We start from the raw sequence: 20,109 nt of genomic DNA, 5'->3' as shown, positions 1-20,109 counted from the left end.
AAAAAAATCAAAAATAACAGTCACAGCTTCTACAACTTTGTGCTACCAATCAGACTTTAATGTGACTACTTCCTGACATTAGTCGGAAGACACTCCAAACCCGGATCATGCAGTATTGTGGCTCAATTTTGGATCTCATGAATCTCATGGCCCGTTCGACTCGAGTCCGCTCGGAGCTCATGGTGTCCGTTGAATCATTGAACCGCGGGAGTAGTCCACTCTGTAATACCTTGGTGCGTTCCCACCGAAACTTCGGATCAGTCGATAGGGTTTATAAGAAGAAAAAAAAATTTTGTTTCAGAATACAAACATTTGGGGGAAAAAATGGCAAAAAGACCCCAAAACATTTTTGTTTCACGTGAAAAAGATAACATGTTGCTTAATGAAAGGGAATCTAAGTTTTCGACTTAATGCAAATTAAACCTTTGGACGTTAACGCAGTAAACATATTTCAGTTATTATAAATCATTCAGTGATATTCGTAATTTTAGAACTTTTGATTTAGTTACAAATCACCAAATCAGAACGGAGGCCCTCTACCTCAAACAACTGATAAAATTGATGGACCAAAAAAAATCGGACGGTTCTAAATCCGGTTCGATTAATAAAAACTGGATGGCCGGTTTTTCTCAGGCTTATCCGGGTTTTCCTGGTTCGTTATATTGGTTTTAAACCCGAACCGGATTGCTGAGCTTGTCTGAAAACACTGGTTTAGAACTAAACTCCGAAGCTTGCTTGCATTATCTTCTATCTCCGATCTCTATCAACTTCATCGTTTCTTCCGTTAAAGCTTTCAAATTTGATACGTTCCCTTTGAAATTGAAATCGAGATACACAAATTGAAAACAATCTGTTCTCCAAAAGAAAAAGAAAAAAATGCATGGGTTCGATTTCAAAGAGATTCAGGAGAAGATCTCCGAGAGCTTTCGTCCATGGCAACGCTCTTTTCATTTCTGGGTTCGAGCTACTAATATCTACACAGGCTACAAGGTCTCTCCTTTACGGTATTTCTTTAATCTTTTATTCATTAGTCTACAGTGTTCTCTAGAAATTTAGAATTTGGGCTTCTCTGTTTGTTTGGATTTTCAGGTGTTTCAACTTCGAGTGAGTTTAGTGAAAGATGCAAAGAAGCAAGAGGAAATGTGGGAAAGACAACATGAGCAAGCTGCTGATAAAATTTACTTCATGTGCTCTGATCTTGGGGGTTTCTTCCTTAAGGTACTTAAAGTGTTTGGCTTTATTGCATTAGTGGTTGTTGTTGTGTTCTGTTGATTTATAATGTTGACTTTTTTGTTTTGATGCGTAAGTAGATTGCTCAACTTTTAGCAAAACCTGACATGGCACCAGCTGCTTGGGTGAAAAAGCTTGTAACTTTGTGTGATCAAGCTCCTGCGACGCCGTTTGATGCAATTCAACTTGTTCTAGAGAAGGAGTTAGGTAAAAGCATTGGTGAAATCTTTGAAACATTTGATGAAAAGCCGCTTGGTTCTGCTTCTATTGCTCAGGTATTACAGATTTTGGTGGAAACCTTACAATTAAGTAAACATGATTGAGTTAGAGTATTTACGAGCTTGTCAAGCAGAAGGTCTTGGTGATGGACCAATCATGAAACTATAAATTTATGTTGTAATAGAGGAAACACCAGGAGGAAGATAATCTGGTGATGATGGTTTCTTGAATTAGCTAGAACCTTGTCCTCTCTTGCCATGGAATTATTATCTCCTGACATGGAACTGGTGCAACATTGTCAAACTCTGGTTATGTTTATACTAAGACAGTATAAATTTATTTGCTTTCTTAGGTTCACAGAGCAAGAGTAAAGGGTAACAAGATGAATGTTGTTGTAAAGGTAAGCATTATCATGGGACAACTAAAAGCCTCCCAGCTTTTAATAAGATTCTAACTTGATATCACATGTTTAGGTTCAACACCCTGGCATCGAAAGGTTGATGATGACAGACATTAGAAACTTGCAACTATTCGCCTTATACATGCAGAGAACAGATATCAAATTTGACCTGCATTCCATAACCAAGGAAATGGAGAAACAGGTACTTATTGATCGAGTTCCTTGTTAGATAGCTCATAAGACTTCTTTTTTTCCAAGTTAATGAAAACTATGTCTTTTTTTTTTCAAGATTGGTTATGAATTTGACTTCAAAAGGGAGGCCAGTGCAATGGAAAGAATTCGATGTTTTCTTTATGAGAACAACAAAAAGTCTCCTGTTTTGGTACCAAGAGTTCTGCGAGATATGGTGACTAAGTTAGTGTTCTCACCGTTGCATATCATATATGATATACCTGATTGGTTATCTTGATAATGTTTAAGGCCTTCTCTAAATGGATCCTCTTCTGTCATTTAATGGAATACTCACATCTTAATCTTAGATTTTTTTTCATTTTTGCTTCGGATGATTAGCAAATACTTACCCTATGAACAATCATAATTTGCTCAGGAGGGTTTTGGTGATGGAATACATTAATGGAATTCCAATTCTGAGCATTGGTGATGAGATGGCTAAAAGAGGGATAAATCCTCATGGTAAGATTGCAGAGGCAGCAAAGCAGTAAGCTCCTACATCATCTCAGAGAGTATGGTGACTTAGTTCTTTGGCCCAAAGTCCTTGTAGCTATTATGTGCTAGAAATCCACATGTCCTTTTCTCTTTTGTTGTTGTTGTTATACTGGCTTGCATTATGAAACTTACTGACACCACACTGAATCTATATCTCCTCTTCCTCAGCAATATACTTAGCAGTTTATCCCGTGCGTATGGCCAAATGATACTGAAAAGTGGTTTCTTTCATGCGGATCCACATCCTGGAAATATCTTGATTTGCAAAGGTCAAGAGGCAAGTCATATTTTGCTTGTAGTCATTATTTGGTAGTTTCTTATTTTGCTTAGTGTTTTACCTTTTGGCAGAACTTACCCGTCTATATAGTCTAAGTTGTAATCTTGTTTCCCGTCATCAGGTTGCACTGCTGGACTATGGTCAAGTGAAGGAACTACCCGACAAGTTGAGACTTGGTTATGCGAATTTGGTCATTGCCATGGCTGATGACAATGCTTCAGGAGTATCACAGAGCTTTTGGTAACTCAAAACTCATTAAATCTTTCCCTTCACTACTAAAGTAACTTTGTGATCTAAATTGTTTGTTTTTGTTCAAACATATCATCTATTTCGTGGCTCAAAGCATTATTCTCATTAGCAAATCTTTTTTCTTTTGAGAAAGATGTTTCAACAAGAACCAGTGCGTGAAAGGTGAAACCATTTGTTACCACGAAAGTTATTTACTGAGCGAGGATTTCATTTTTTTTTAAGCTATGAACATCAAGTACTTGATCATTATGGGTTCATGCATGCTTCAAAAAACGGCAAGGATGCTTTTCCACTTTTAAATTGACTACTTTAGTATGTGAGAACTGTTTTGTGGCAAGGATGGGGTGGATTATTATGATTGAAAGTGATAAGAAAACGTTTTTTTTTGTCTAAGATTGGAATAGTCACTGTCAACAGTTTGGATCAGTGTAGCAATAAATTTCATAAGTCATCGCGGTTGTGAATGTTCAGGGAAATGGGTTTGCGTACAGTGGCCAAGTGTGTGAACGAGCAGCAAGAACTTCTGCGGTTAGCACAAACACTTTTCGATACAAAGATGCCAGCTGGTCAGACAGTTTTGCAACCATTCTCAGATGACTCTTCGATTAAAAAGATAGCCGTTGAGGTAAGTAAAGCTCCATTGATGGTCATAAAGTAAAAAAAGTTGTGTGTTCTACTGGTAATAATAAAATACCAAACTAACTTGAATGTGTTCTTTGTCGGTAGACATTTCCAGAGGAACTGTTCTCTGTACTTCGTACTGTGGTTCTGTTAAGAGGACTCAGTGTTGGGATGAGAGTTAATTACTCATGTGCACAACAGTGGAGATCAATGGCCGAAGAGGCTTTACTTGCATCTGGAAGAATAACAAGAGGTAAGTGGTTATGTCGTAAAGTCACTACACTTTTTGCATAAAAAACAAGTGCTGGTGCGGTTGGTAACACAACATCTGAGGTTTACAGATGGCAAAGGAAGATCTCGTAGACAGGCTTCTCTCGGAAGGCTACGCCCAGGAAGTTAGGAAAAGGATAGGAGTATTTATCATCACTTAGACTCTCCCTTAGCCTCTCCCATGAGCAGGATCTGAATTTTATTAAAAAAATTTTATGTTCCTTTCCGTGAGAATTTGAATGATAGGAGAAGTTGGATAAGACTTGAATGTAATGTAATTGGCTGAAATGCAATTATGATGGAAGCTTTGTAAATCAAGATTAAATCCCCAGAAGTTGGATGGATTAGATATTTTGGCAATCCTTCTCCGCAATCGGTTTGAACTAATCCGGAGTACCATTATCTCCACAGCTAGAAACCATCTTGGCTATTGCATCGGCACATATATATGCCATTACAGCTGCCAAAAACAAAAGATGGTTGAACTGATCATGAGTGATTCAAGATGGTGCTTAAAACTCCCATGTAGGCCGATTGTACACTTGAGGATTTTCACTGTGTCCACCGGATTCATGGAGTCACTCTCAAAGATGACTGCCTCAAAACCCAAGTTATCAATGCACATCATTGCCCAAGTCAAGTCTGTTGTTTCCGCTTCTAAGGGAGACTGAAGCTTTAGATTGGTCTTGGCTACCTACCATTTTAATACCTAAATGGCTTTGAATGGATGTTGAGGGCGACGCGGACTTGACCATCTTATATTTGGGGCCGACAACAACCCGCTGTGGACCAAATTTATTTCTTTGTAAAAGCGGTCCAAAGGTAGTTCGATGTAAACAGTTTTATTCGTTGCAACCATTTGAATCATGTCTTCTTCTTTTTTTTTTTTTTGGTTCAACCATCTATATATACATTTTTGGATGACTTTTAGCAAATAAATCCTGGAGTTGGAATGTATTTACGGATGAATGCCATTGGCATTAATTATTTAAATTTGAAAAATATTAATTAAAGATATTACCAACACGATTTCGAGAATCATAAATTCATATCTTCCTTAATTTTCTGAGTCATTAATGTGATAATCTTTAGGAAATATTTCTCTGTAAAAAAAAAAATCCACATTAATGAAGGCATTAAAATCGACACTAACAATTAAATTATTTAGATATTCAATTATTTTAAGATTCTTATATCTTATTTGATATTTTTTTTTAATATCTCATTCTTTAATTACTGCGTTTAGAATTTATTGGTTGTTACCTATTTTTTGGTGAAATTTATTGGTTGTTACTTAATAAGTAATTATTGTGCGTTTATTTTAGTTAATATCTAATTTAAAGAATTTGTTTTCTTTTATTATTAATAAACGAATAACATGTATAGAAATAAAAGATTTTTCTTGCGACTCCATAATAAAAATATTAAACTCTTATTTTCTACATTTCTTACACATAATATCCTCTTATTCAATAACAAAAAATATATATTGCATATTTTTAAAAATATTTATAATATTTAAATTATATAAAAAGTTTGTAATATTAATATTATTTCAACTCTATACAAATTTAATATATATGTATATATATTTTATGGGAACCATTTAAAAGAAATTTTTAAATTTACTTGAATTATATAGCTTTTAAATAAAAGTATTATTAAAAAGAAAATTAACTAAATGATGTTTAATTTTACGGGACGGGTAATATGATGGGATGGGTTTGGGTTGATATTTATAAAAGATAGTATACCACGGGTGAAATCCTAAAATTAACAATCAAAATAATCTATCAAACAAATTACATTTTGATTTTTTTAAGAAAATATAGCCCCGCGGTACACCGCGGATTAAAATCTAGTTGATATGATATGTCGATCATTTATTTTATGTCTAGTCTCTGGTGTATATTTCATGAAATTAATTATAACGTCAACAAAAAAAAAAACGTACATCTTAAAACGGTGTCGTTTAGAGGATGTCACATAAACACAAAATCTGCGATTAACGAATTCGCGAACTTCCCGTATTTTGGTCTGAGTTTTTGCGACGATGGCGACGGCGGTAGTGATGAACGGCGAGTTGAAAAAGCAACCTCGGCCAGGTAAAGGCGGCTATCAGGGCCGTGGATTAACTGAAGAAGAAGCTAGAGTCCGCGCTATATCGGAGATTGTCAGCACCATGATTGAGCGCTCACACCGCAACGAGAATGTTGACCTAAACGCAATTAAAACCGCCGCTTGCCGGAAATACGGCTTAGCGCGTGCGCCAAAGCTTGTGGAGATGATCGCTGCGCTTCCTGATTCAGAGAGAGAGACTCTTCTCCCGAAGCTCCGTGCTAAACCGGTCCGAACAGCTTCAGGAATCGCAGTCGTGGCGGTTATGTCGAAGCCTCATAGGTGTCCGCATATAGCTACGACGGGTAATATATGTGTGTATTGTCCCGGTGGACCTGACTCTGACTTTGAGTATAGTACTCAGTCTTACACTGGATACGAGCCCACCAGTATGCGAGCTATTCGAGCCAGGTGAAGAGTTTCTACTGTGTTATGGAATTGGAATCGTAATATGAATTGAAATTTGTATTATAGCTTGCTGGATTGATCTAGTAAAGGGTTTAGGGTTTTAGGTAGTTTTGAGTGGAATTTGTGATTTCTGATCGAAGCTATCACCGGAGTTTGAACTTAGTTTCAGTTGCTAGCAATTGTGGGGACTATGCTGTGTGGATAGCCTCATGAGAGCTTGAATTGGGAACTTTGCTTAGGGTCATAGTTATTTTGTTTGTGCTTTAATATTTAGGACTCAAAATTATTGCTAGCAATTCAAACATTGTAGATTACAAGAAATGTTTATGAATTGAGAAAAAGATCTAGATTATAGATGAGAATGGAGACTTGCTTGATAACACAGCTACTAAAGATCCATAAAAAAAATGCTAAAAGCTGAATAGCTAGTTCGTTTTTATGGGGGAACTAAAAAGATACAGAATTCTCAGATTGAATTTTTGAACATCCTTAGCGACTATGATAAATTTAGATAGTTCTGTCTGATTTTCGTGTGATGCGGATGCAAGTTTCATGTTTAAATAGATTTTGTTAAAGCCCTGTTTATGGTCTTAGGTACAATCCATACGTTCAGGCAAGAAGCAGGATAGATCAGCTGAAGCGGTTGGGTCACAGTGTAGATAAGGTTAGTGTTTGATATTTTCTAGAAACCTACGAGTATTATTTTCTTTTCTTTTACCAGTCTCTTAGCCCAGAGGATTAGTCCTGATTATACGGATGACAGGTTGAGTTCATTTTGATGGGAGGTACTTTCATGTCACTGCCAGCTGAGTACCGGGATTTCTTCATACGGAATCTTCATGATGCTTTATCAGGACACACTTCTGCCAATGTTGAAGAAGCAGTTGCATATTCTGAACATAGTGCAACTAAATGCATTGGGATGACGATAGAAACGTGAGTTCAGTGCATTGATCGTGTACAATATCTAAAGCATTTATATATATTTTTTTTTTTTTTTTTTTTGTCTTTTTGTTTTCTCTTAAAGCCTCCGTAGTGTCTATATATTGATTTCATTGTATTCTTTTGCGGCACTTAATGGAAATGGTCATGCTGAGTGAAAAGATATGAAAAATCTAACACCAATTTTTTGGAATCAGTCCTTGTTATTATCATTGATCATTTATAATGGAAAAAGTGAGTCTAATCTGTAATCTCTGAAGATTCAAATCTCAGAATACATTCCCTAATTTGTTTTACAAATTCATCAGGAGGCCAGATTACTGCCTTGGACCTCATCTACGACAAATGCTGACTTACGGTTGCACCCGGCTGGAGATAGGTGTCCAGAGCACATACGAAGATGTTGCCCGTGACACAAATAGAGGCCATACTGTTGCTGCGGTAGCCGACTGCTTCTGCTTGGCTAAAGATGCTGGTTTCAAGGTATTCCCTTAGAGATTAGTCTTTGATTAATACTTTTTATTTTATGATGTTCGTATCATGTTTTTCTTGGCAGCTTTCACCTCCTATGTTTCTGTTCATCAATATCCTTGAAACCAGTGAACATTTCTTTATTTTAGAGACACGCTATATTTGTATTCTTACCTCCGTTTTTCTTTTTGCCTATAGGTGGTTGCACATATGATGCCTGATCTTCCTAATGTTGGGGTTGAGAGAGACATGGAAAGTTTCAAGGAATTTTTCGAGAGCCCATCTTTTAGAGCAGATGGGTTAAAAATATATCCCACCCTTGTGATCCGTGGAACTGGACTTTATGAACTATGGAAAACTGGGAGGTACGATGTTCTTGTGTTTAAAGATGAGTGCTTGCTTGTCACAAGGAAAAAGCTTAAATCATATTGAAAATTTCTGCAGGTACCGAAACTATCCACCTGAGCAGCTTGTGGATATAGTTGCAAGGATTCTCTCCATGGTACCTCCATGGACACGTGTTTATAGAGTTCAGCGTGATATTCCTATGCCTCTGGTTACGTCAGGGGTTGAAAAAGGAAATCTTCGTGAACTGGCTTTAGCCAGAATGGATGACTTGGGCCTTAAATGCCGTGATGTTCGTACTCGTGAAGCTGGAATTCAGGTCACAATGCCAAATGTTGTTTCTTCCTTTGTTTTGTTGTTTTAAATACTGAATTTCCTAACAAATATCTGCTTCTATGGTCGGAGTACAGGACATTCATCATAAAATTAAGCCAGAACAAGTAGAGCTTGTGCGTCGTGATTACACTGCCAATGAAGGTTGGGAGACGTTCCTTTCTTATGAAGATACACGCCAGGTACAAGCTACATATCTCTAATATCTCTAATCCTCGCCTCTCACAGCATAGTGCCTAGGGACTTTAGTGAATGAATTATTATTTGGTTTACTAAGATCAAATACTTCTTGACACACACTAGATACATTATGTCATGTTTATCAAATATAGATGTTTGTTTTCTATTTAAAAGGAAAACTCTCAAGTTTAGGTAGGACGATGAGCGCGTTATCTTTTAACGTATCAGCATCTGTGTTCTTGGTCTTTTCCGAATTTCTAAACCTATTGGACCAACCGACTAAGCATGTGCCTTGGTGTAGCATTGGGTAAACATGAAAAGCTTTATCTTCTCAAGCCTTAAACCTGATTCTTGGTTTTAGAATCTGTCAAGGCTCTGAAATTTTCTTAGAGAATGACCTTTTCATTTATCTTTGTGGATGCAGGACATTCTTGTTGGGTTGCTACGATTGCGAAAATGCGGGAAGAATGTAACGTGTCCAGAACTCATGGGAAAGTGTTCTGTTGTCCGTGAGCTTCATGTATACGGAACAGCTGTACCAGTTCATGGTCGAGAGGCTGATAAGTTGCAACATCAGGTACTACCCGAGATTCAACTTGAAATTGACACTTAATTAAGGTGTTATGATTCTGATTTTCGTTTTATTTTCTGTATCGAATTTGCAGGGATATGGTACACTTCTGATGGAAGAAGCAGAGAGGATTGCTAGAAGAGAACATCGATCTAACAAAATCGGTGTGATTTCTGGTGTAGGAACCCGACATTACTACAGAAAGTTGGGTTATGAATTGGAAGGTCCTTACATGGTGAAGCATCTTCTTTAAATTTCTGTTTACTTAAAAACCAAATTCGTAAACCTTTGTGTTGAACTAGTGAGAGATTAATCACTGCTTGATCCCTTTGAGTGGTATCATTTTTGCTCTTTAAACTTTTATAGTCAAAAAGTTGAGAAAACGGTTAATTCCTAAACGAACTATGGCGATCTTTTAAGAATAATGAATAATTTGTAATGCATACATGTTGCTAGGTTTAACAGCTCTTATGTATAATATTCAAAACCCACTAAAAGGCCAAAATCACCACTTCCACTTAGTAAGCAAAAGCAAAAGATGTTCTCATTATCTAAATATCAGAAAACTACGAATTTACCGAATTCTATGTAGATTGACTTGGTTCTTCGTTGTAGTCTAGAGCCATAAACTCAAATCCTTCATCTGATGTGTTGCGATTCTTAGGTCTTATATACTCCACCCCTACGTTACCACACTTCCTCGTGTTGTGTCCAATTATACCACATCTGCCACAGCGAACAATCCTTCCCTCTCTCGTAACTTTGGTTACCTTCAATGGAGACTCTTGCACTCCCCTTTTTCTTTTCAGATTCTTACTTCTCTCATGAAACTCCACAGAAGAATCAGGGCTTGAGCTAACAAAGAAAATGCAAGACAAGATCGATATCAAAATGTCAAAAGAAATGCTAGAAACGCAGCCATATTGTTGGAAATACTTACGCTGTAATCTCCAACTGATAGTCTTGTAGCCTTGAAAATTGTTCATCATGTTCTTTTTGGATGATCTCCAATGCTACTGCCTTTGCCTTTCGACATTGGTCCCGTGATACAATCAAATTCCAACGCTGCTGGATTTGTTCTTGAATAACTTTTGGTTTGAACTTAGGATCACTCCTTATCTCGTTTAGAAACAGCCTAGCAATTACAGCTTGAGTCAATAGCTTGCTATATCCATTCTTTACACAACGATGCTCGTCGTGATACACTTTTACCATCCACTTTCCAACTGGTTCTTCGAAAGAACAATAAATTCTCCAGGGGCAATCTCCTTTCATCGCACACTTGAGCTCTGATTTTTCTTTCCCCCATCTCGTAAACTTCACATTCCATCCTCCATTCAGCACATAATCCACCATAGCTTCTTTAAACTCTTCTAAAGTGTCAAACACTTGTTTTAGTTTTAGCTCGCCACTACGCCTTTCATAGTGTTCTGCTTCAATATCGGAACTAACAGGTGTATCTCGGTAATCATCATCATTCTCCTCTTCATCACCAAATCCAGTGATATTACATTCAACTAGATTTTCTTCATCAAAATCAAAATCATAATTAATAACTGTCTCATTATCAACATTATGAGAAGCATCTTCTTCACTTGATTTATCATTCACACCATCATCAATATCAAAACTACAAAGTTTAACAAAAACAGAACTCGTTTAGGCATTTAATCAAACACATGGCATGCATATAAAATTGAACCCAGAAAGACTAAATTGGTTCATACAATCTCCAGCCCTAAACGAAAAGTTCGACATAAACCCTACTCTAGATACTTGCGTACGAAAATTTCCTCTATTCGAGATCAACCCTAATCACCAAATTTTTACCTCATTTTCTGTGAATTATGTCTGATTCTCAAATCGTTTCTCTTCTTCCTTCTTTCTCAAATCATCGTCACAAAATTCTGAGTTTTGTTTTTAGCAAAAAAAAAAAAGTTCTGAGTTTTGTTAATTTTCATCGTTTATCTAGTGAGAAAATAAATACAAAACCGACGTCGTTTTATTGTTCTATTTATTTTCATTTCAAAGTCTATATTAAGTTTTGTGTAGGTTTTAGCTAAAATAGTTTAGTTCATGTAGGAATCAACACAAGTCGTTCGGGTATGTATTGTATCATAACAAATCGTTATAATTCATGTAGGAATTTGCAGTTTTCCTCAAAATTTTCACTCTTTCCATAAGTGTTACGGTTTCATTCAACTAAAAAGATTCAAAACTGAGATAACAATTACTGCTGAGGCTGCAAAAGCTTTATCTCTTCTTCTTTGCAATACCTCCTTTTCTAGAGCTACTACTTGCTTCAGGTCCTTCTGCTTCTTCAGCCTTTTGCTCGGCCTCAAGTATTGCCAACTGCAAATTACATTCAACCATATTATTATCTCGGGCCAGGTTTAACACTATAGAGAGAGAAGAGAAGGAGAGACTAATGTGGTATAAGCTCACCTCATCTAGAATGGGTTTGAGTTCCAGATACCGAGTTTCTGCGAGATCAAAACCATCCTTCCGCAGCTCCTACAATGGCAATTACATGTGGATCCGAATGTCATGACTCATTCAAAGGACAGAATAAAGTTGCTACAATATGCATGTCATTATATGCTCGACTGAAACACATAGATTAAGCATACCTTGCCGGTATGTTGGGTATGCTCGTAGGCAGCCATTTGCCAGTACATATTTGTACGCTTATAGAAATCCTTCAAAGTTTCTCCAGGCTTCAAAGACAACAACATGACCAAATTAGTTGAGCTTCAAACAGAATCTCCTTCTCAGAAAACAGAAACAAAAGGAAATGCCGAAGCCAATTTTACCACTGGGGTTCTCTGTGAATCTGAAAGTCCTAGATTAGCTCTAATCTGTTCTATCCGAGCTCGTTTCTCTTTTCTTCGGAGGGACTTTCCTTCTCCTTTTATCATTGCAACAACTTCTCCAACTTTCACTGATCCATCAACATCCATTGCCTAGATTTAACATAACCAAATTAAGTCAAATATAGCCATAGTGTAGGACTCACTCCAGATTCAAAGCCAACAAGACAGACGGATTAAGAAGCTAAGAGAAAAGGAAAGGTAAAACCATATAGTACCTCTACTTCTTCATCGTCATCTTCATCAGACTCTTCACTGTTTCCTTCATCTTCGCTATCATCTTCATCTTCGTCTTCGTCCCCTTCTTCGTCCTCTGATACTTCCACCCACTCAGTTTCAGTCGCCTGTTGTAAAGACATACCAAGAAACTTATTGTCTACACAATATTTTATCAATTGATATCAAAAGACAGAAAAATGGAGATTGGTGTTAAACAAACCGGAATGATACACTTCCACTCGTCAAGTTTGCTTAGATTAAGCGAATACAAATCATCAAGAGTAACTTCTTTATCTTTTATCTCCATCATGCCACCATATATGTATAAGGTATCCTTCCCAACGACCATACAAGAATTGATACGTCCACATGGTTTTATAACCTGCAAGGAGATAATTGCAACGATTTACAAGATGACACCAAAGCTCGTAACGGAAGTTACACAATGTTAATGAATTTTTCCAAAACAAACCTCCTCTGAGACCGAAACTTGTGGATCTAGTCTAGCTTTTGCTCCCTGTAGAGCCTTACTTTTATCAGACTCAGCATTAGATCTATTTCCATCAACAGTTAGACCTGCTGCCATACGATCAGATATCCCATCCGAGGAGCCTACTCCATCACTTTGCTCAATCATGGCCGATGATTCATCTTCTTCTGTTGAATCCATCTCATCATCATTATTAGATGCCACAGGTTTTGCCTCTAAATTCTTCTTTGCCTATAAAAACGAAGAGAAGTTTTCTACTCATTTGAAACGCCTTAACCATAAGGCTCATCCCACGGGATAAAAGTTGAACAATGGATGCAAGAGAATAACCAGCTGGTTTTTGTCTGTTACAGGTAATTACAGCATGCAGCAAAAACTATAGTAGATGTAGTCATACCTTGTATTTTGTTGATTTTTCTTTTCGTAACTCTATTGGGTACCTGAACTCCACAGAAACTGAGAGTAAGTGATACAAAATGAAAAACTAAACATATTTTTAAGAACTAAGCATCTTCAACAACAAAAAGTACGTTTGAGAAGAAACTTCATAGTTTCCGTGCTCATAATAACATCAACTGGATTCTTACCAGCGACGATTATCTAACTGGAAGCCGTAGAGTTCGTTTAAGAATAAACTCATCATTACATCACCTGCCAAAAACTTACAGATGTCAATAATTCAACTTACAGATCCTGATATACAAAAATGATACTAGAATACAATTTCCTGACCTTCCATTTCCATGTCCACGACACCCCCAAACAGCAAAGCACGCTTTTTGTGAACACATACCGAAAAGCCGGCACGGGAGCTAGGAGGCATCCCAATTTTCTTCACCTAAGTGCAAGTTTTATTACATGACAAAGAAAGAAGATAGATAAATCAACTGGGTTGTTAAAACTTCTAATTAATAAAAATTGCAAAACATAAATGAACTAAGTGTGGGTATTACTCTCCCGGTGATACTAGTTTTATCATGTAAACAGTATAATAACTCCAAAAGTGATGCCATCTAGAATTACATACTTTGTTCCATTCCCAAGTCCTGGGATCAAGAGACCACAAATCTGCATGAACAATTCCTTTCTCAGAGCTCTTCTCGGATGAGACTTCTTTTGAATAACCACCATATAAGAATATCTGCAGCATGAAAGGCTTTCCTATAAATAAATGGTTATGCTTGGACTTAAAGAATATGATATAGACATGTGCATTGTAAACTAACCTCATCTTGATAAACAAAAAACTGGAAGCCGCTTCTAGCTGTAGGCCACATGGCACCAGGCTTAGGTTTGATTTCTTGCCACTATCAAAGAGACGCCAACTATATTCACTAAAAGTTGTACAAATTGCCGGAGAGCTAAGAATTGAAATGGGTGGAAACTTCTGCAACGGAATGTAGGTTTACCTTGTATTGGTCCAGGTCAAACACATAGAGATCATTGTAATACCTGCAAACGAGTAGTGGATGGCAAAAATTAACTCATAAAGATGTTACATCAAATTAAAACTTAGAGAAAATGTATATTCAATCACATTCATCTGTTAGAGCTACTAGAAAAGGTTTATATTTGTCTAATCTCATTTATTAAACTTGCTTACTTCACTGTAAAAGGATAAATCAGATATCCGGAATAATTAAACATTTAGGGAATGATAAAAGGGGAGAAAAACTACTAACGAAGAGATAACATTAACATCCAGATATACTTCTAACGGAATGAGGAATTACTACCTTACTTCACGTAGAGTGTCATAGAAGCCACCAAAAATTATAATCTTGTGCTTGTATAATACCTGAAAAAGTAGATTATAGAAGAGCAGGATGAGAACTTGATGCGATGGTTACTAGAGGGAAGGCAAGAACTGATTAATAATGTACAACTCCACTAAGAAGACAGCTCAAATAGCAGAATGCAGAATTATATATTCATCACAGAAGAGAGTTTGAAAATTAAGCAGCACATAAAAGAGAACCCTTCCAGATTCACACCTTGATGACAAAATACATGACAATATTATGAAGATATAATCTCTATAATCTTAACTATCTGCAATTAGTCTTAGTGCTTGGTCATTGAATAATAAACTGCCAAAGTCACCACTCGTGTTTCAGCTAGAGGAAGAATAGTATATTCAAAGTCAGACTCTATCTACTTAATCAAGCAGCATGTTATCGACATACATTGTTTAGTTTAAGGCATATTGGTCAGGATATATCAAAGACTTACCATGCGATGACCAGAACGTGGACTAGGACATCCCTTCAAATTTAATTGCTCCCACTGATTAGTTTTCACATCCAGCATCCAAAAGTCCTATATATTAAACCCATTGGTAAAAAAAATTGAGAAATTGAAATAGTAATAGACTGGCAAACACACAGATATATATAACTCACCTTGTAGTGGTGGAACCTCTCTTGATTTGGAGATGTAAATTCACCGCCTAATCAACAAAAAAAGAAACTTACAAATACGTATCGAAAGGAATGAAAATGCAAGAAATAACTAAAGATCTTTTCATCTACCAAATATGTAGAGATAATTTTTCCAAGCAACTGCCTGATGAGAGCTACGAGGAGGTGGACTGTTTGGGCTTGAAATTGACTTCCACTCCTGCTTATCGACATCATATCGGTAGAGATCACCATATACATATGTCTGCATTTACATGGAAAACAAATTGATCATAAGATTTAACAACGAAAGTAAAAACTACACAAACAAAAGATTGTGCAGCCAAATTTTGAAAGCTAACCTTCTGGCCATTATAAAATTCACCGCCATAGAGTATCAACTCAGTCTCTTTCAAAGGATTTATAGTGAGCTGCATAAATGTTCAACAATCAGCACAAATTTGGCAAAATTCAAAAGCTTTAGATCAATAAAGTTTCAACCTTTAAGAAAAACAGAGTAAGAGCCTAACCGAGCAGTTTGACCTAGGAGATGGTGCTGCCACATTTTCCTCAACATGAACCTCTTTCTTCTTAGCCTCCTCCTTTTGTATGCTCAACTGATAAACAATATACAATATTACAGAACCTCAAAATGTTAAAACTTTTTTGTTGTTGTTAAAATTATTGTACTAAAAGAAGTTTCTTTTAATCAATTATAGTTCATAAACCTATAAACAGAGCAGAACCCAATACACTGATTCCTAAGCTTAAACCAATACACACAACCCAATCAGAATCTAAGGAAGAGAGTAAATTACGAGAATGGCGTCGATGTCATCTTCAGGAGAGAGCTTTTTGCCTTCTCGACGAGCTTTCTTCTCATCGGCTTTGGCGGTTTTTCTCTCAGTTTTCTCCTTTCCTTTACCAGGCTTCTTCGTCTTCTTCCCCATGTTTGATGTGTGTTTGGAGGCTGAGAGCGAAGAAGTGCGATTACAATGGAAGTAGCCCTTTCTTCTTCTACAGTTCTCTTACCAAAGGTAGAGGAAGACGATGAATTGAATATACAAGGCCAGGCCCATCTTGTTATATTATGGAGGGAAATTTGAAGGCCCATTTTGTCTCTCTTTTTTTCTTCTTAATTTCACAATGGAATATAAAAAGTGAATTATGAGTTGCCAATAGTGTAAGAAAAAGGTTTACAAAGGTGCTTCTAACTCATGATTGTTTTGAAATCTTTTTGTAGTTATAATGTTATGATTTCAACTTCAAATCAAAATTCATTACAAAAAAAAAAGAGATTCGTACAAATTTATAGGCATTTATTATCAATACTAGAATTATGTCGGAGAAAACGGTCAAAATCAACCTAAACAGTTCGTCGAATCCCTATTTCAAACAAAACTATGGCAGCATGCATTTTTGAACATGAATCAGTAAAAAAAAATTAAACTTCCAACCTGAATCATATAACCGTTAGCCGATTTCTACATCGATCTTGTGTTAGTAAACCGGTTAAACACTATATTCGACTTTCAAGAAAAATGCATAAGTTATTGTTTAAATTGGATTTGTTTTTGTTATGAAACAAAAATTATAAAAATTCAGCATTTATATATGATCCAAATTATCTTACATGGTTTCTTTTGCTTCATATTTCTAATAGATAAACTAATATCTTTAACACCAAAATTAATTAAAAGAACAAAATATATTCGCATAGATTATAACCTCACAAAAAAAACTCAAAATGTTACAATAGTCAAATACGCCATTTGGCACCATACATACGCCTTATGGCATTTTCACACAAATTGATGTATGGCTCTTCGAAATTTCGTTCCTTTACATATAATTTCATAGAGTATATATCAAAAAAGCTTGTAAATTATATCAAAGTACAGTAATATATAAAAATGAAAAAGTCAACAAAACTAAATTCTTCCATTTGTGCTACTTGGTGAATATATGTGTTATTGCAAACATTTTAAATGTGTGTAAATGAGTTAGTGATACAAAACATGCTCCATCGCATTACTTATGATTTTCAGAAATCACTCCAATTATTTCGCAAAATGTTGACTTTCCTAGTCAGTGGCTATTGTTATATTTGTTGACAATTAACAAAAGTTCCTATTTATTTATATATTCTTTTAAAAATTTTGGTAGAATATTCTGGTATTATTAAACTTTGTTTTACTTAAAAATTGATGCTACAACCCGAACGTAATTTGTTTGCAAAGTTCATTCAATTTTTCGTATATAAATTTTTTGGATCTTTCCTAAACAATATATCAAAATTTTGTCTTTTCTATTGTCTGTTGTGCATGCCACTATTTTAGGATTTCTTCTCATAACATTGGTGTTCGTCCTCATCAAGATTACTATTAATCCTGAAGCAGGAGAAGAAAATGTTGTTGGACCGATTGCTCCTATAAAGGCTACTAATAAAACCGAGGTTATAGCCGGAAAGTTAGTTGCCTTGGGGACTGTGGCACTCATCTATTTGGTAGTTAACATGTTCGAATTCATTACACCATGTCTTCCAAGACTTAAACCTCGTTCAAATTGTTTTTCATAATTCTTGGCGGAGTCGCTATCACAGTCGCGATTTACTTAGTCATTGAAGATTTCACTGTGCAAACCATGTTCATGTAGAATTCTTACTGATGGTAGCTAGAGAAGGCTATGTTATTCTCACTAAACTCTTGTCGGTGCTTATCTTATCCATCAGAAGAGATTCTACGATATGAGAAAGCTTAGAACAGCCCTGACAACTGCTAAAGTAGAAGCACAACAAGCTGATAGTCAACTGCTGGAGATGCAAGCACCTACTCTAGCAGATGGCATCGCTGCAGGCAGAGAGACCAGCCTTCAAAAGTCTGTCCAACTGGCTTTGGTTCGTCGCCAAATTACAGCCACCGCCGTCGCCGCCGGTATCATCCAAAAGATCCCTAAGAGATATCCTAGGGTTTTTCTGTTAGCAAATAAGGCCTAGTAGTCCATGCTGAAGACCCAAATAATTTTATTATGGCTCTAATTTTGATCTTCTTATGAGAGCAATTTTTAGTTTGTTTTAATTCAATTTTTAGTTTGTTTTAATTATAGTCGGATTTTTGTATTGAGCTTTTTTATATAAAAATGAAATTATAAAAAATTGTCAAAATAATTATTAGATTTAGGTCTCATATTTCTATACATTTGTATAGTTAATGAGATGTACGAATATATATTTATTTATTTATTTAATTTGCATTTGCTCATTTAGTGAGATGTACGAATAAAATATATATAAAATATATATATATATATATATATATTAATATACATTTATACACTTAATAACATGTACAAATAAAAATATAATTCTATACATTTGTACATTTAATTAGCTATTTTTTACGATTCATTGAATTTAAAACTAAAATAACAAATTATTGGTTGGATTTGTGGGGAAATGAATATATAGCGATATTGTCAACTATAAAACATTATTTTGGCTAGATCTTGGTGAACTAATACAAGAGAATGATTTGAACATTGAAGGTGAATGAAAGTTCATCCATTGATAGCTGAAAGTTGATTCTTTGAAACGACATGTTCAACAAGAAGCATGTCATTGTCACATATACAAGAACTATCCTTTGATCAGAGTAAAGACTGAGTTTTTTTCTAAAAGCAGTGCATTTATTTTCGGTCTCCTTGGAATTTACAATCTCCGTTGGTTGTCATAAAATAATACTCCCTCCGTTTCAGTTTAGTTGTCATTTTAAGATTTAAATTTTCTTTCATAATAGTTGTCGTTTTAGGTTTTCAATGCAAATGTTTAGTGAAAATTCCAGTTTTATCCCTACTGTCTTAATGTTTTGGCCAATGAAATTTTTTATAAAATATATTAATAAAGGGTAAAACAGAAAATTAAATGATTTTTTTAATTTGTGTGAAAAAACCTTAAACGACAACTAAAACGAAACGGATGGAGTATTATAGAACAATTTTATATAAATTAAAAAAATTATAGTTAAGGTTTAGATATACAATAGCAAATCTAAAAATATATTTAGAGGACACCATGATAGAATTTTAATAAAAATATATCATTGGAAATAAATGGGTTACCACTATTAGAAACCTATCAAAAACAACTTCATATATATGGTTAAGCTTTGAATTCATATAGAATATAATTCATGTTTGATTGGTTCTGAAGAGTACATGTGAAAGAAACAACGGTATATTAAGAGGATCGGTGTGCTTGATTTTCTTGTTTGCGAATAATATATACTTTTTTGGGCCTAATAAGTTTGTAATTAAATGTAATCTAAGATACATAATTATAATACTGAACGTTGGAAGAACTGAATCTCATGCATTACCAATTTTATGCTCAACAATCATCTAGTTTCACTCGATTTTTTCATCTAATTTTGGTTTGCTGAACCTCTTTACTTTATATGTCATCGTCAAAAGATTCAACACGTCCAACAAGACTGCGGATCTACAAATTCATAGTTCAAATAACAAAGCTTTTTCGAGAATAAAAAAAATCCACATTAATGAAGGTATTAAAATCGACACTAACAATTAAATTATTTAGATATTCAATTATTTTAAGATTCTTATATCTTATTTGATATTTTTTTTTAATATCTCATTCTTTAATTACTACGTTTAGAATTTATTGGTTGTTACCTATTTTTTGGTGAAATTTATTGGTTGTTACTTAATAAGTAATTATGGTGCGTTTATTTTAGTTAATATCTAATTTAAAGGA

At 35.3% G+C, this 20,109-nt stretch overlaps 4 protein-coding genes across 7 annotated transcripts; 2 read left to right on the top strand and 2 right to left on the bottom strand.

The window, feature by feature from the left end:
• Window positions 1-584: 584 nt before the first annotated feature.
• Window positions 585-4,352, top strand: LOC9301859 (uncharacterized aarF domain-containing protein kinase 1). 4 transcript variants are annotated; one of them, XM_021015671.1, is made up of 12 exons: window positions 594-990; window positions 1,090-1,218; window positions 1,311-1,505; window positions 1,802-1,849; window positions 1,923-2,051; window positions 2,139-2,263; window positions 2,457-2,567; window positions 2,744-2,852; window positions 2,974-3,092; window positions 3,573-3,726; window positions 3,828-3,975; window positions 4,064-4,352. In XM_021015671.1, the coding sequence occupies exons 1-12, from the start codon at window positions 877-879 to the stop codon at window positions 4,120-4,122; spliced, it is 1,440 nt and encodes a 479-aa protein (XP_020871330.1). In that variant the 5' UTR covers window positions 594-876; the 3' UTR covers window positions 4,123-4,352. The 4 variants fall into 4 exon arrangements, with proteins under 4 accessions (XP_020871332.1, XP_020871333.1, XP_020871330.1 ...); XM_021015672.1 differs by having other exon boundaries at window positions 916-1,004; XM_021015673.1 differs by lacking the exons at window positions 3,573-3,726; window positions 3,828-3,975; window positions 4,064-4,352 and adding an exon at window positions 3,196-3,566 and having other exon boundaries at window positions 585-990.
• Window positions 4,353-5,920: 1,568 nt separating this feature from the next.
• On the top strand, window positions 5,921-9,807 carry LOC9300129 (elongator complex protein 3). The gene is made up of 9 exons (XM_021034192.1): window positions 5,921-6,521; window positions 7,113-7,182; window positions 7,282-7,454; window positions 7,769-7,943; window positions 8,130-8,296; window positions 8,376-8,595; window positions 8,687-8,791; window positions 9,214-9,366; window positions 9,455-9,807. The coding sequence occupies exons 1-9, from the start codon at window positions 6,046-6,048 to the stop codon at window positions 9,611-9,613; spliced, it is 1,698 nt and encodes a 565-aa protein (XP_020889851.1). The 5' UTR covers window positions 5,921-6,045; the 3' UTR covers window positions 9,614-9,807.
• Window positions 9,808-9,813: 6 nt separating this feature from the next.
• Window positions 9,814-11,294, bottom strand: LOC110230679. The gene is made up of 3 exons (XM_021034197.1): window positions 11,191-11,294; window positions 10,301-10,990; window positions 9,814-10,215 (listed from the first exon to the last, which is right to left on the bottom strand). The coding sequence occupies exons 1-3, from the start codon at window positions 11,193-11,195 to the stop codon at window positions 9,945-9,947; spliced, it is 966 nt and encodes a 321-aa protein (XP_020889856.1). The 5' UTR covers window positions 11,196-11,294; the 3' UTR covers window positions 9,814-9,944.
• Window positions 11,295-11,445: 151 nt separating this feature from the next.
• LOC9301858 (kelch domain-containing protein 4) lies at window positions 11,446-16,389 on the bottom strand. Its single transcript, XM_021015470.1, has 20 exons — window positions 16,157-16,389; window positions 15,869-15,955; window positions 15,701-15,769; window positions 15,471-15,603; window positions 15,342-15,388; window positions 15,172-15,258; window positions 14,676-14,737; window positions 14,349-14,391; window positions 14,166-14,246; window positions 13,967-14,080; window positions 13,672-13,777; window positions 13,527-13,590; window positions 13,337-13,379; window positions 12,922-13,170; window positions 12,670-12,831; window positions 12,449-12,574; window positions 12,174-12,323; window positions 11,991-12,077; window positions 11,806-11,874; window positions 11,446-11,712 (listed from the first exon to the last, which is right to left on the bottom strand). Exons 1-20 carry the CDS (start codon window positions 16,286-16,288, stop codon window positions 11,614-11,616), a joined length of 2,010 nt encoding a protein of 669 aa, XP_020871129.1. The 5' UTR covers window positions 16,289-16,389; the 3' UTR covers window positions 11,446-11,613.
• Between the last annotated feature and the right edge of the window lie 3,720 nt (window positions 16,390-20,109).

The sequence above is a fragment of the Arabidopsis lyrata genome (assembly GCF_000004255.2).
Source record: "Arabidopsis lyrata subsp. lyrata unplaced genomic scaffold ARALYscaffold_8, whole genome shotgun sequence".
NCBI classification, from domain to species: Eukaryota; Viridiplantae; Streptophyta; class Magnoliopsida; order Brassicales; family Brassicaceae; genus Arabidopsis; species Arabidopsis lyrata.
The sequence above is the reverse complement of the archived record's forward strand: the minus strand, read 5'-3'. Positions and strand labels throughout refer to the sequence as shown.

Bases quoted from the DNA above. Each gene is read 5' to 3' on its own strand.
- LOC9300129 (XM_021034192.1), top strand. From the start codon at position 6,046: ATGGCGACGGCGGTAGTGATGAACGGCGAGTTGAAAAAGCAACCTCGG. The intron at 6,522-7,112 runs GTGAAGAGTTTC...TTATGGTCTTAG, and splicing joins ATGCGAGCTATTCGAGCCAG to GTACAATCCATACGTTCAGG. The intron at 9,367-9,454 runs GTACTACCCGAG...TCGAATTTGCAG, and splicing joins CTGATAAGTTGCAACATCAG to GGATATGGTACACTTCTGAT.
- LOC9301858 (XM_021015470.1), bottom strand. From the start codon at position 16,288: ATGGGGAAGAAGACGAAGAAGCCTGGTAAAGGAAAGGAGAAAACTGAG. The intron at 13,778-13,966 runs GTATGTAATTCT...ACTTGCACTTAG, and splicing joins GGACTTGGGAATGGAACAAA to GTGAAGAAAATTGGGATGCC. The intron at 13,591-13,671 runs GTCAGGAAATTG...AGTTTTTGGCAG, and splicing joins CGTGGACATGGAAATGGAAG to GTGATGTAATGATGAGTTTA.
- LOC110230679 (XM_021034197.1), bottom strand. The intron at 10,216-10,300 runs GTAAGTATTTCC...TTTCTTTGTTAG, and splicing joins TATCAGTTGGAGATTACAGC to CTCAAGCCCTGATTCTTCTG.
- LOC9301859 (XM_021015671.1), top strand. From the start codon at position 877: ATGCATGGGTTCGATTTCAAAGAGATTCAGGAGAAGATCTCCGAGAGC. The intron at 2,052-2,138 runs GTACTTATTGAT...TTTTTTTTCAAG, and splicing joins CCAAGGAAATGGAGAAACAG to ATTGGTTATGAATTTGACTT. The intron at 3,093-3,572 runs GTAACTCAAAAC...GTGAATGTTCAG, and splicing joins GGAGTATCACAGAGCTTTTG to GGAAATGGGTTTGCGTACAG.